Here is a 15091-nt window from a genome sequence, read left to right as displayed (position 1 = left end):
GGTTATAGGCCTGATTAACTAGGGGGATGTTCGTGTGGCCCACAATGACAAAGTAAAAGAGTGAAAGGGGATACCTTGGCAGGGGACAGATAATCAGGAGCTCACTTTTTGCTATACTGAGTTTGTTGCCTGTCATTCAAATAGAAATGTAAGAAACAGTGGCGGATTTAGAGTGAGTGGGGCCCTGTGCTCAGCTTCATTTTTGCTACCCCACCCTGCAGCCAAGAAAAAGAACATTCTCTCTTATCTCCCCCATCTCTGTTTTTCATTCTTTTTTTCTTCATCTTCCTCCTATTATAAGTAATAGAAAGTAAATGAAAATAAAGTGAGGTACCTTGATTGTTTTTGTAGTCTAACTTATTTTTCCACAGACCACTTGAAAATTTCTAAGGGTCTCAGTGGACCACTTAATGATCTTTCCAAATATTGTTTGTACTGTTAGCTAACTATTGTAAAGTGCTTTGGATAAGCGCACTTTATAAAAAAACAAACAAAACAAAACATAAAAAAACATTGGGTGCGGGGTCTGGCCAGGAGTTAGAATGTGGGAGGAGGCTCAGTGTTGGGATGTGGGGTCTGGGAGGGAGTTAGGGTGCAGGAGTGGGGTTGGAGTTAGGGTGCAGGGTCTGGCCAGGAGTTAAAATGTGGAAGAGGGCTCAGGGTTGGGGTGTGGGGCCTGGGAGAGAGTTAGGGTGCAGGAGCAGGTTGGGGTGCAGGGTCTGGCCAGGAGTTAGGGTGTGGAAGGGGGCTCAGGGCTGGGGCAGAGGGTTGGGGTGTGGGGCACTTACCTGGGGCAGCTTCTGTTTGGTGCTAGGGGTGCAGGTGGGGATGGGGGGCATGCAGAAGCTCCTGCTTGATGCTCAGGGTGGGGGTGGGAATGAGGGGCTGCAGGAGTCAGGGTAGGGGATGTGGGTGAGGCTGGGTGTGTGGGGTGCAGGAGTAAGGGCAGGTGGCTGGGGGGTATGTGTGTGTGTGTAGGGGGAAGTGCACAGGGCGGAAGGGCTCAATGCTGGGGCAGTCCCAGTCGTGGCCGCTGGGTTACCTTACCTGGCTGGCTGGTGGACCTGTCCCTGCCCCACTGCTGCTCCTGTTCGCTGCCAAAGGGAGCTGTGGTGGCAGCAGCATGTGAGAGCTGAGACACGCTCCCTTCCCCTGGCCTTTTTCCAGAAGCTGCCAGCAGCAGTGCATGCCAGGGACTGCACCTGCACTGCCTGGCGTCCAGAGGAGCAGGGCAGCAGGACAGGTGCAGACGGACGCCCCACCAGGGGAGTGCACCCGCTTCCCCTACAGCATGCCCCCAGCTGGCCCCTCACCTGTCTGCCTCACCTGGCCGCCAGCACGAGCCAGCAGCAGAAGCCCTGGGAGGCAGCAGGAGCCCAGCTCACCAGCTGGGAGAATGCACCGCACACTGTGCCTCCAGCACAGCTCTTAAACGGCTCCCTCCCTGCTCTCCCCCAAAGCTTCTGCCCCATCATGGTCCCCCCGCAGTGGGTGCTGGATGGTGCTGGGCTCCCTAGCCCTTGGGCCCCCTGTAGTTGGGGGGCCCCGTGCCAGGGCACTGTGTGTTTCATTGTAAATCCACCTCTGGTAAGAAAGACAGGCAAAGATCTGGGATTGGACTGCGGAAGACTGATCCAGAGTGGAGAGAGAGATTTGTGAGTAACTGGTGAAAATAGAGTTGTCAAAGCCATGTGAGGGGTAAGATCACCCATTGTTAAGGTGTAAAGGAAGATTAGGAGGGGCCTTTCTCACTATATAAATTAGACTTAAACTAATATGGTTCAATTAAAATTTAAGGTCTCAGTGAAAACTGCGAAGCTCCAAATTTAAGGTTCCCATTGCCACTGTAACTTGGCCGTATTATAAGTACATATAGATAAAGATTTTGGGCAGTTCTCTTATGTGTTTGTGTGCTAGGTACTGTACAATGACAGAAGGGTTTGCGCATATGGATAGAGGTAAACGTATATCTTAATATTTATGCATATGTTATAAGAGAACTGAGTTAGATGGGGAGAAATGTCACTGATGTGTCTAGACCTTTAAATTCTAATTACATTAACCCAGTTTTGTGTACCTAATTTTCCTTTTTTTTTAAAAAAAAAAAAGAGAGAACGTTAGAGTTCTGGTGCACTTATGGAACAGTGGTAAGCATATTTTTAACATGAAATAAGGATTGTTCATTCAAATCCAAATACAATAGCGGTATTGATATTTTCTATGTGTTTGTAGAGGGCTGGATACACAATTATGGTATTTTGACTTGTGTGGCAAACAGCACACATTTAAATAAATGTACCAGGTCATGAAGGTTTCAGAGTAGCAGCCTTGTTAGTCTGTATTCGCAAAAAGAAAAGGAGTACTTGTGGCACCTTAGAGACTAACCAATTTATTTGAGCATAAGCTTTCATGATTATGCTCAAATAAATTGGTTAGTCTCTAAGGTGCCAAAAGTACTCCTTCAAGTCATGAAGGTTTCTGTAGTGGGGAAGAGATTTGGACCAGGCACTTGTGTCAGTGGGAGATTGTGGAGAGAGTTTCTGCAGCTAGGATGGGGTTCAAGTCCCAGGAATTTGTCAGCAGAGCTTGGGGAAGATTACAGGGTTTCTGCAGTTGAGTGAATAGTCAGGTTAGTACTTGTCCAATATTTGCCTCTTTGGGAGTTTATATGCAGTGGTGTTATAGCCCTGTCAACTCCAGGGTTAGATATTAGAGAGATATTAGAGAGACAAGGTATCTTTTATTGGCCCAACTTCTATTGGTGAGAGAGACAAGCTTTCCAGCTACTTGAAGAAGAGCTGTGTGTAGCTGGAAAGCTTGTCTCTCTCACCAACAGCAGTTGGGCCAATAAAAGATATTATTTTGTCTCCTTTGGGAGCCGTGAGCATGGTTGTGTACGTGGCGTGGTTCATTCCTATCCCTGACACCTGTCCCTTTTGTGGTGTGAGGGAGATCCTGGTTCGCACGGAAGAATACAGCTCTCCGATGCAGTAAATAGGGACCAGGCGCGGGGGAGCCCACGCTGATCTCGCGGGCTGACTGTACGCTTCCTCCTCCAGGACAGCGCTGACCGGCTCCGCGGCCTCTTGCGCTCCCGAGTTGGAGAAGCGCAGCCGGGGAGGCGGCAGCACGTCTGGTGACCCGGCATAGCACTGGGAAGCCAGGGCCGCTAGTGTGTGCCTGGCCATGGGGCAGGGCGGGAGGTGGAATTGCAGCCTTGCTAGCTGCAGGGGGGCGGGGAGGGGAGGAGCGCTGTCCCACGCCGGCCCCCGAGCCCCTCGGAGCAGAACAGGGCGCGGCTGGGGGCTCCCGGGAGAGGCGAGGGGCTGGAGGAAGCGTGGAGCGGAGCGGCTGCCGCAGCAGCGCCGCCAGGGGGAGCGCGCTAGAGGGCGGGGGCGGCCGTGCCCTGCCAGGTGGGCGCCGCCGACGGGGCGAGTTCAAGGAGGGCGGACTTGCCGGGGCGGGCGTGGCCGCGGGCGGCCGAGCCTCCGCGGGCGGTCGGGGGAGCGCTGGGAGCCGTGGGGCCAGCGCGGGCGCAGGGTCGCTGGAGGAGAGGCGGCTGCTGCTGCTGCTGGGGCATGCGGGGAGATGAGGCTCAAGCCCGGCAGCATCGTGACATTTCTGTGCCTCAGCGCCGCCTTCTCCTTTGTCTGCTTCACCGCCTGGAGCAGGAGCGGAGGTGAGAGCCGCCGGGGCGCGAGCCCTCGGGGCTGCCAACCGCCGCCCTCGCGCCGGGGTCCCCCTCAGGTGCCGGGGGAGTCACCTCCCAACGGCCGCCGCCTTCTGCACCTGCCCAGCTCCCCTCCCCGCTGGGCGCTGTCGGCCACAACCCCGGGCCCCCAGCCCGGCCCCTCGCTGCACTGGGGCAGGAGGGAGCCGCAGGTGTCGCTCTGTCCTCCCCGGGCTGCTGACATGGCCCCGGGCCGGGAGCTGGGTGAACAGTAGCGGTCCTGGGGCTACTCCGGCCACCCACGGGGAAACCTTCGGTAGCAGGCAGCTGATGCTTCAAAAATATCTTGGGGCACGAAGTAGCATTTCAGATTAAAATGCTGTTTTAATCCATTGGCTGTGATCTGCTCCTGTCCGGGGCAGGAGCTACCTCCGGCCTGGTATTCAGAGGTGCTGAGCACCTTCAGTTCCCATTGACTTCATGGGGGGTTCAGCACTTCTGAAAAATCAAGCCTTTATGTCTTACTACCTTCCACCTTTATAATTATCACATCCCTACATACTTGGGATGGTAAGGGTTACACACAGGATTTCTGAGGTGTTACAATTTATAATAATCTCACCCTGTCGAGAAATATTCACATTTCCCAGAATAAGAGCATGTATACTGGTTAATTATTGTCCTCAAATTAAGGCAAGAAAAAAAACTTTTTAAGAGACCACACAGGAAGGTAGCTCCTAACCAGTAGCTGTTTAGGAAATGTTTGTATTGCACAGTCTGCATTGAATTATCTGGAACTGTTTATCCTCACTTAAACTAGTATAAATGGAAGTCAGTAGAGAGATCCCACGTTTTATAGTGGGGTCATAGCCCAGTCCTGCTCCCACTAATCTATTGCAAAACTTCTGTTGACTTCAATGCTTCAGGATCCAGCCTTCTGTGTTTTAGAACCTTATCTTGCAAATACTTATGCAGGTATGCAAATTTACTCACATGACCAGTTTTATAGATGGGACTACTCAAGATCCTAATTCTGTGAAGACTAAAACGTGCTTAAATTTGTGCACCGTGTGCAGTCCATTGAAATAAACACAGCAAGAGAATGTTTCAATTAAAACACAAAATTGAAGTCAGTGGCACTACAGTACATAAAGTTTAAGCATGATTGTAACTCTTTGCAGGATCAGGACCCAAGTGAGTAAAGTTAAACGTCTACATAAGTGTTTTGCAGGTTAGGGTCCTGGATCATACTTTCAGGTGAAAATTATATTTAAGAAAATTCTTGTCAATATAATTAACAACACCCTGATATTAAAATGGAAAGAACAGGAATGGAGTTGGTGATATGGTAAGACTTTTACATATCTATTATGATGATTTTTAAAAATTGATCTTTATATTTTATTCATCTGGGACACTGAAACTGATCTAGTCTGTTTTACTTGCTGATTCTTGGGCAGCAGGATCTTGTGTTAGTGTCTAACACTGTTGTCAAGGTTCCTTCCCCACTCTGAACGCTAGGGTACAGATGTGGGGACCTGCATGAAAACCTCCTAAGCTTACTTTTACCAGCTTAGGTTAAAACTTCCCCAAGGTACAAACTATTTTACCCTTTGCCCTTGGACTTTCGCTGTCTAACACTGGTATTATTATTATTATTAGGAAAGAGTTCGTTTCGAAACATCTTTCCCCCCAAAATCCTCCCAAATCTTACCCCCTTTTTTCTGGGGAAGGTTTGATAAAAATCGTCACCAATTTGCATAGGTGACCACAGACCCAAACCCTTGAATCTTAAGAACAATGAAAAAAGCATTCAGTTTCTTAAAAGAAGAATTTTAATAGAAGAAAAAGTAAAAAAGAATCACCTCTGTAAAATCAGGATGGTAAATACCTTACAGGGTAATTAGATTCAAAACATAGAGAATCCCTCTAAGCAAAACCTTAAGTTACAGAAGGACACAAAAACAGGAATATCCATTCCATTCAGCACAGCTTATTTTCTCAGCCATTTAAACAAACAGAATCTAACACATATCTAGCTAGATTACGTACTAAGTTCTAAGACTCCATTCCTGTTCTGTCCCTGGCAAAAACATCACACGGACATACCCATGGTCTTGCAATTATTTCCCCATACAGATACTGAGTGTACTGTACATCCCTCAGAGCAATTGTTCCACTGGTGGTCTGCAGTGTTAGTATTTGTGTTGTACCTAACCTGACTCCTATGCGCACACACAAAATCTCTAGCTCAGAAGTGCTTTGAGCTCGCTGTGGCCCATCAGAGAGTATGGAGTAAAGTGATGCCTAAGTGCTGCTGCTGTTTGAGCTAGTAATATGGGGGGACTCAACTACTCTGTGCTGTTAATACAGTCACTCTGTGCAGCTTGAGTCTTGTATTGCAGTGTGACTGCTCTTCTTTAAGCTAGGCTAATTTGAGAGAAGTTAACCCAAATGTGGATCACAGTGCAGTGAAGACAAGTCCTCAGGCAGGTGTCACTACATCACTTATGCCCAGTTCATGTCTTCTTTACATACTTTGCTTTACAATCATGAAGTTAGAAACTTACTTTTTCAATAATGAAGACTCTCTGTGATGTAGTCACCAGGAGCTGGGCCCCTAGGCACAGGCCTATAGTGTCTGTGGTTTAATGGGATAATTTCATTACAAAGCCAGATAAAGTTTTTCACCTGCTTTTATAAATAACTTCTGTAAGCAAAAGTGATGACTTTTGTACACTCAGTTCATTGTGCCAAGGAAGCTTGGAAGTATTTACTTATGGAGTAAGTAATCTCCCTGTCTCCAGTGAATCAGACATTATGGGCTCAATCCTGTTTGGTGACATGACTACTCTTTAAGTATCCCCTAGCCTAGAGCACTGTACACACAGGCTGCTATCAATGAGTAAGCAGGTTTCACTGTGTAGCAGTGCCTGTTCCACATGCTGGACTCTTTTTGCTCTGAGCCTTTTTGGTTCCTATCCAACCTAAGGCATGATGTGTCTCTGAAGCAGGTATGTGTGCATGTTAAGGGTAGAAAAGTGTGTTAGGGCCAAAATGGAGGTGATTCATTGTAACATAGTCCAACCTGATTGTGTAACTCCACTCCCAGATAAAATAACTGCCCTATGTAATTACATCTGATATGGGTTCAAAATTGGGAAAACAATGTAATAACTAATATTTATATAGAGATCAGCTCCTCATATTTCAACAAGGTTCTTTCACAGTTAGGTATGGAGTCTGATTTAGTCTTTGTCTTCAGTGTTGCCTCTCAGTCCATGATAAATCACACAGGTACATGGGCTTGAGAGAGGAGGGTGAGGAAATAGAAAATCTCATTTATTTTTTTCATTTAAAAAAAAGCTCAATCATAAGTCAGGGAGGAGACAAAAGCACTTGGCAAATGAGTTTATATTATGTTTACTTCACTGGAAAGATTTATATTTTGTTCCTGAAAAATATACTTAATATGTTGATAGTACAGCAAAGTGTTCAGTGGGTGTAATTTGAAAAGGATGATGAAAGGGATAAAGAGCTTGTAAGGAAAGTATCTTCTCCTAGGTATTTTTTTAAAATACCTGACTCCTGCTGCAATCTGGATTGCAAAGTCAAAAAATTACTCTTCAGGTGTCATTTTAGAGCATTCCAGAGATGAGATTCCTCTGGTAGGTATTGTTTAACAATGTTGAGAGTGGATGAACCCTATCAGAGGCAGGGAAATGGCAACATCCCTCCCATCCCTGAGCTATATGTGTATGTATTTGTATGGAGTTTTCATTAATATTAACTTATTAGCTAATTGATACAACTGGGTGTGTAACCTGATAATTATGTTTACATAACTCAAATCATGATTATAGTAACTGGAGATGCTATCCTGGACTCTTGTTGGGCCCAGCTCCTGTACAGTGGCAGAGAGTTCCTGGGGCCCTGTGCTCAGCTTCATTTTTGGGGTCCCTCCTTGGGACTCAGCCAAGAAAAAGAACATTCTCTCTTATTTCCTCCCCTTCCCCCTGTTTTTCATTCTTTTTTTCTTCATCCTCCTCCTATAAGTAATAGGAAGTAAATGAAAATAAAGTGAGGTACCCTGATTGTTTTTGTAGTCTAACTTATTTTTCCACAGACCACTTGAAAATTGCTGAGGGTCTCGGCGGACCACGTAATGGTCTTTCCAAATATTGTTTGTACCATTAGCTAACGATTGTAAAGCGCTTTGGATAAGAGTGCTTTATTAAAAAAAAATGTAAAAAAGCATTGGGGTGCAGGGTCTGGCTAGGACTTATGGTGCAGGAGGGGGCTCAGGGCTGGGACAGGAGGTTGGGGTGTGGAGTGCTTACCTGGGGCAGCTCCCGTTTGGTGTGAGGGATGAAGATGGGGATGTGTGTGTGTGTGTGCGCGCGTAGGGTGGGCAGGGGGCTGGGGATGTGGGGGGTGCAGGACTCAGGAAGGGCAGGTGGCTGGGGATGTTTGAGGGGATGCAGGAGTCAAGGCTGGGGATGTATGAGGGGGTGCAGGGGTCAGGGGGCTGGGTGGGTGTGAGGGGGGTGCAGGACTCAGGGCTGAGGGTGCAAGGTCTGGGAGAGAGTTAGGGTGCAGGAGTGAGCTGGGGGTTGGCATGTAGGGCCTGGCCAGGAGCTAGAATGAGGGAGGGGGCTCAGGGTTGGGCCAGGAGGTTGGGGTGTGGAACGCTTACCTGGGGCAGCTCCCATTTGGTGCGTGGGGTGTAGGTGGGAATGTGGGGGGTGCAGGAGCTCCCGTTTGGTGCTCAGGGTGGGGGTGCAGGAGTCAGGGAGGGCAGGGGTGTGCAGGAGTCAGGACAGGGGACTGGAGGTGTGGGCTGGGGTCCTGGGGTGCTCCCAGTCTCCTGCCTTGAGCGGCTCATGGCAGGGGGCTGGGGGGGAGGTATGTGCAGGGAGAGTCTGGGGTCCCACCTCTGCTCCGCCCTGCCCCGATTCCACCTCCTTCCCCAAGGCCCCGCCCCCGCCTCTTCTCTGCCTCCTCCCCTGAGCGCCCTGCGGCTCCGCCTTTCCCTCCCAGAGCAACCTGAGCACTGGCAAACAGCTGTTCGGCAGTGGGGGAAGCACTGGAGGGAAGGGGAAGGGGTGGGAATGCGGCACGCTCGGGGGAGGAGGTGGAGAAGAGGCGGGGGAGGGGAGAGGTTGGCTGCTGGTGGGGGCGGAGCCTGCAGCAGGAGCCCCAGGAGCTGGCAGGACCAAGCTTCTGCCCCCGCAGCTGCCTGGCCCAGGGGCCCCTGTCATTGGGGGGCCCCATGCCAGGGCACCCTCTGTTTCACTGTAAATCCACCTCTGCTCCTGTGCAATGACACAAGGGAGAGAGGCTTCATGTAGGGCTAGAGCTCAGTCTGGTCCTAAATCATCTCTGGATTACTTTGCCGTAGAGCCCTATGATTAGGGTCCTCGGAAGTTTTTTTAATATATATAACCTTCCTGCCAGGTGGAATCAGCAGCAGCAAGGGCCAGGTTCAATATCTAGGGGTTCCTCTTAACAATGCAAAACAGCTCAAGCCCCCACCCAGTGATCTGGGAAAACTATACACCACCCCTGTCCACCTCTAAGAGGCAATATTTCCCCACTCACAAGCACTGATTACTGAAAGGGAACCAAGCATTAATTGGGAAAACACTATAACCACAGTACAGAAGCATGTAACCATAAGCAAACACCCACCCCACAATACGTTTGGCAATGTCCTTTGCCTCACTTTCTGACCTTGCAGTGTGAAAATCTGATGAATGTTCCTTTAATGTACCACTCCCTGTCCCCTCTGCGCACCCCACTCACAGTGGTTGTCCCCCCGGTCAGCAAAGACCCAGAGTTCAGAGGTGGGTTCTCTGAGGTAGTAGATGAACCCAGGCGGGGTCAAGCTATGCCACCTTTACTGCCATTGTCTCTGCAAGTAGCTCATTGCAGCTCTTATCTCTGTCGCCACTCAACACTGATTCCACCACAGGATGCTCGCTAGTGCTGTTATCTCAGCTGTTGCTGCTTTTCTCACTGCACTTCTGTGATGCCACTTCTGAGGTTGCACCAGTTAACCCAGCTCTTAGTGATATCTCTGGGTAGCAGAAAAACTGTCTCTTCATTTCAGAGTAGCAGCCGTGTTAGTCTGTATCCGCAAAAAGAAAAGGTGTATTTGTGGCACCTTAGAGACTAACAAATTTATTTGAGCATAAGCTTTCGTGAGCTACAGCTCACTTCATCAGATGCATTCAGTGGAAAATACAGTGGGGAGATTTATATACACAGAGGACATGAAACAATGGGTGTTACCATACACACTGTAAAGAGAGCGATCAGGTAAGGATGAAGTGAGCTGTAGCTCACGAAAGCTTATGCTCAGATAAATCTGTTAGTCTCTAAGGTGCCACAAGTACTCCTTTTCTTTTTGTCTCTTCATTGTCTTTCACTGCAATGCTACACTGTCCCCATGGTAGGTCTAAGTCTTAGCCCCTAGATCTGCTTATCAACAGTTTCAGCTCTGATAATCACTGAACAGAAACAAGGACTCTCAAATGAGTTCAGTCAGCTTTGTCTTTAAACATGGGATACAGGAAAGTCAAATGGTATCTAGGTCTTGTTAGGCAGAATCACACTATCAGGTACAAACACCTGTCCCTACCTGCTCTCATCTTCACTGGATTTGGCATTTCTACCCCCGGCTTAGCGAATGTGGTTCACTTTAGGGTGACCCCCTCAATGAGGGCTTCAGTTCTGCTGCCCTTTACTCCTACAATAGGGATAACAAATTTCATTGTCCATGCATTCAATTTCAAGCATTTTTATTAAAGCTATTGTTAAAATGATCTAATACACAGGTTAAGGAAAGAGTTACTAAAATAAATTGTAACCCAAAACCAGCCAAAATTGATCACTTTGGCAATGCAGCTCTGTCTGCTGAACGTCTCAGCAGAGTAGGTGTGTCCATGCAAATAGTGTGCTCCTAAAGTCTCTTCCCTCAGTTCATCACTTAATGTCAGGGGAGAACTCAATCAGACCCTGCTTACAATATATTTCCCAGGAATTTTTGAAAATCTGTGTTTGGAATTGCATATTCAGGTGGGAGATGATAAACAGTAAACCACGGAAGACTGGTTAAAGAGAAAATTAGTTTCCTTAGCTATAACTCTTATTTCTCATCATGGAGGGCCTGGACACGATTGATTGATTAGACCTGTTCATGCTACCACAGTGGAGGTGGATTAGTGTCCGTGTAAGCAGACTCCTGAGCCTGCATGAGCCTTGCATGTCAGTGGGAGTCTGCCCATGTGGAGGTAATGGCAGGATGAGAACCTTAGGCTTTCCATATTTTGTTTTCTTTCCTCCTTTAAGTTCAGACTCCTCGTGTTACAGCACCATGCTTTGACCTCAGGATGACGTCAAAAGCTGAAACTATATATACGCTACCTGCGATTCTAAAAACAAACCTGAATTCTTTCCTTTTTGCATAAAACCACTGCTAAACATCCCACAGGATAAAATCTGCTCTCTGTTACATCCTGCTCTCTTCTGATTATGCCCCCATGACACCTGTGCATCCCAGTTATCTTAAGTGGGTTTACATAGACGTGACTGATTTAATAACCAATTGCCGATTACTGCTATGTGTAGGACAGACATTCTGTTTCGCAAAGGTTTTGAAATTTGTCTTCATTCTGAACTGGAATGAAAATAGTAAATTTTAGAAATTCTCCACAAGGAAAATTCAGAACTTTTTTGTTTTGTGTTTCATTTTGATGTTTTAAAAATACTTGGTTCCAAAAATGTCAAAACCCTGATGTTTGATGTTGTCAGAATTTTTTTCTGACTTTCTTTCAAAACAAAATTCCTGTGAAATCACTTGATTTCACAAAGTGTTTAGATTTAGATGGAACCACATATTCTGATGGAATATGGTTTTTTGTCAGAGTTTCTCTGACCAGCTCTATTATTGATGTGTGAGAAGGCATAGAATTCAACTCTTTCCTTCATAGTTGCATTATCTCTGCAATGCTTACAACAGTAAAAGATAGGAACAGAAATAAGATTTTTATTAAAGTAAGCAGACATAGCTTTAATTACAATCAGGGAGCATATCTTTTGAATGAGGTGGTGCCATTTTTTACTATAATCAGTTATCAGAGGGAATCACAATGGGTTCAATGGATTATATGGGTGTAACAGCAAAATTTGTCCTAAAGTTTCTAGCCTTTTCCATGATAATGATAAGCAGGCTTTCACCTCACATGAGTAGTCCTAGTTCCATTCAGTAGTTCATAAAGGTTGCAGGATTAGACTTGTCCATGTTGATTTACATATGTGCTACTGCCCTGTTAACCTACATTTTCAGAAAATTGTGTCCGGGTGAAGTACTAATAAACATTGATAGGAAACTAGGGAAAAAATAAGCTAAAATGTGAAGTCACAAGAATATAAACATGAGAATAAATATGTATATTTGGCCTTAAAAACAGTAATATACAGATATTAAAAAAGATAATCTGGAAAAAAAAATTGAGACTTTTCAGGAACCATAAATATAAATCCAAATTCACAGAAGTAACTCATAAGTTAGTAGATAATTTTAAAAAATGCTTAATGTCATGTTAGTAAATATTAATCTTTTATGAGCCAAGCATGTAACAGTCTCACAATTTCACAAGATTTATCATCAGAAAAGGGACTTCTCTGGTTTTCAGGCTTTAAATATCTTGCTGAAATAAGAAAATCTGATTTTTGATGAATTCTTGATGCTTACAATTGAAATAATGTGGTGTACATAGTAACACAAACAGCTGTTTACCGAGAAAGTCTAGAAACTTACATGAGCTCTCTTGTATATTATTTTAGCAGACGAAGCCTTGATCCTGCAATTGCACCCATGCAGAACCCCACTGAATTTCCGCCCATTTTCATGGAGCTCTGTATGAGTGTAGACATCTCTGCAGATGAAGTTGCAATATCTGGCCCAAAGTTTCAATTAAAACAGTGGCAAAATTAATTGTCAGGCTTTCAGTGTGTCTTGCATCTTCTCATTCTCATTTTGATAAATAGGCATTAATTCTGATTTATGTGAAGTGAAGCCCAGTATTCATATCTAGGCCTCTAAAAGGCCACTCCTACAGAGTGTTGAATACTCTCCAAATAGGCTTCAGTGGAAACTGAGAGCAGTCAGCATGGGAGGCTTTTGGCACATGCAGGACTGAGCCCTAAATAGGGGCACTATTACACATTTAGTCACCTGAACTGACCCACAGGGTTTTGAGGACTCCAAAGTGGAGATGGTACTCAAAATCAAAAATTAAATGCCAAAGTTTGCACCCAAGGCTGCAGAAATTCTGTAGTTGTGCAGTCTTGTGAATATGTGATTTACTGTGCTGTGCGTAAGGCCTGATTCCAGTGTGAAGTTTTTGCTCTTGCCTTCAGCAGGAGCAGGATTGTGCCCTAAATATGCAGGGCCAGATTGAAGCTGGCTTTTGTAGTGATTCATGGGAGGAAGAATGTATGAAGAGCTTCCCATCCCCTTGTTCTTCCTGTGCAAGGCATGGTCACAGCCCCTGCATGAACAGATTGAGTTGTGAGCACAGAAGACTCTCTCACTGCTCTTTCCAAGAAATTCTGTTAACATTTGGAAACAACTAGTGTAATTCTAAGTAGAGCCTTAAAAAAAAGCAAATACTTATTAATAGTTAGACCTACTCATTTATACATGATCTATTTGCAATAGCAGCGCACCCTTTTTCTTCTTTAGTTTCAAACTGCTGTATACCTTAGAAACATTAATTACTTTATCTCCCCATCCTGTGAAGTGGGGAAGTATTATTTTCCCAGTTCTACAGATAGAGGGACTTGCTCACCGTCACACAGGAAATCTGGGGCAGAGCTGGAAATTGAATCCAGATTTCCTTAGTCCTATTCTGGTGCCTTACCCACAAGCCATCCTTTTTTCTTTTTTGAAGCCCCTATGTTAATAAGTTTAAAGCCTTTTTTAACATTGCTTATTCCTAACTTTATTCACTATGTTCTTGATCCATGTCTATCTTGGCTAGGAAAGGCCAGTGGTGGAGATTGTCAACATCTCCTTTAAGAACTTGCTCAAGGCACTGGTGCATCCCAGGATCAATAAATTGCTTCATACTGACAATCTGGTCTGTTATATTCCTGTAGTAAAGATTATTCAGAAGGTTGTGATGAGCTAACTCTCACAGTAGCAAGATTTCCTTTACCATTGTTAATCTGAGAACCAAAATATGTATGGAACAGAAACTGCTCTTGCAGTATTGGTGGATGCTCCCTTCCTAGTGAGGGATGAAAATCAAGTATCTAGGCTGATAGTATTAGATTTATCAGTTGCCTTCTATAGGCGGTGTTCACTGATTTGGGACCTCAGCAGGAGCTGGTAATCTTGCTCTTGAGTGGCTCCATTCTTACTTCTTAAGGAGATCCTAGATGGTGGTCTTGGACGATTACTCTTCTGCCCTGAAGGGTCTCTTATGGAGAGTTCTGCAGGATTGGTTTCATCTTGTCCTCCTGCTCAATGTGCATATGAGGTCATTAAGAGAATTAATGTAGAAGCATTGGTTGTGGGTGTCTTCAATGTGCTCATGACACCCATTTTTGTGTCTTCTGACTTCTATATTTCTGTCTCTTCTGACTCAGACCAAGCGAATGAATGCCTTTTACACTGTCTTGTGGAGACTGGGGCATGCAAGATAATTGGTTAACTGAAGCCCAGTCCAGATGAGACAGAGTTGATTGGTCTGGGAAAGCAGCCATAAGATATGGCCAAAATTAGCTATCACACACTGAAGGTGTGTCTACAAATGACTTTCTCTTGTTTGCAGCCTGGGAGTTTGGTTGGATTCCCAGTTGTCACTGGATGATCATCTTCAGCAGAAGCCAAAGTTGCTTTTTATCATTTGTCTCTGGTTAGGAGGTTATGATCTTTTCAACATAAACTTCATTACTCTAAGGTCTAGTTTACACACAGTTTTCACACCACTTCATCTATAATGATTTAGAAATTGATATAGTTAGATCAGTGCAACCTCTTCTGTGAACAGTTACACCAATATAAACACCATTATGTAAATAAAAATGTACTGGTATAACTGAGTCCACAGTAGAGATTGCACTTATCTAACTGTATTGGATTCTAAACCAATATAGTTAAAATCCATACACAAAGTATGTGCAGACAAGCCCTAATTCATGCCTTTTGTGCCTCAAGGCTAGAGCTCTGTAATGTGCTCTACTGGGTGCTGCACCTTAAAACCCATTGGGAAATTAAGAGTAGTGCAGAATACAGCACCCAGCTTGATTAGTGGAGTGTCTGACTGTGAGCATGACCTGCAATGTCTGCCTGTAGGTTTCTAGGTTGATTTTTAGGATGTTGGTATTGACTTATAAAGCTATAAATAT

The 15091-nt window shown here is 45.5% G+C and overlaps 1 protein-coding gene across 1 annotated transcript in view; it reads left to right on the top strand.

Moving 5' to 3' along the window:
* Positions 1–3474: 3474 nt before the first annotated feature.
* Positions 3475–15091, top strand: part of MGAT4D (MGAT4 family member D) — a 109041-nt gene continuing 97424 nt past the window's right edge. The window contains exon 1 of the mRNA XM_074950029.1: positions 3475–3679. Within this exon, the coding sequence (XP_074806130.1) occupies positions 3589–3679 (91 nt within the window). The 5' untranslated portion in view covers positions 3475–3588. The remainder of the gene's footprint in view (positions 3680–15091) is intronic.

This window comes from Natator depressus, chromosome 4 (genome assembly GCF_965152275.1).
Source record: "Natator depressus isolate rNatDep1 chromosome 4, rNatDep2.hap1, whole genome shotgun sequence".
NCBI classification, from domain to species: Eukaryota; Metazoa; Chordata; order Testudines; family Cheloniidae; genus Natator; species Natator depressus.
Note: the sequence above shows the minus strand (reverse complement) of the source record. Positions and strands in the feature narration are given on the sequence as shown.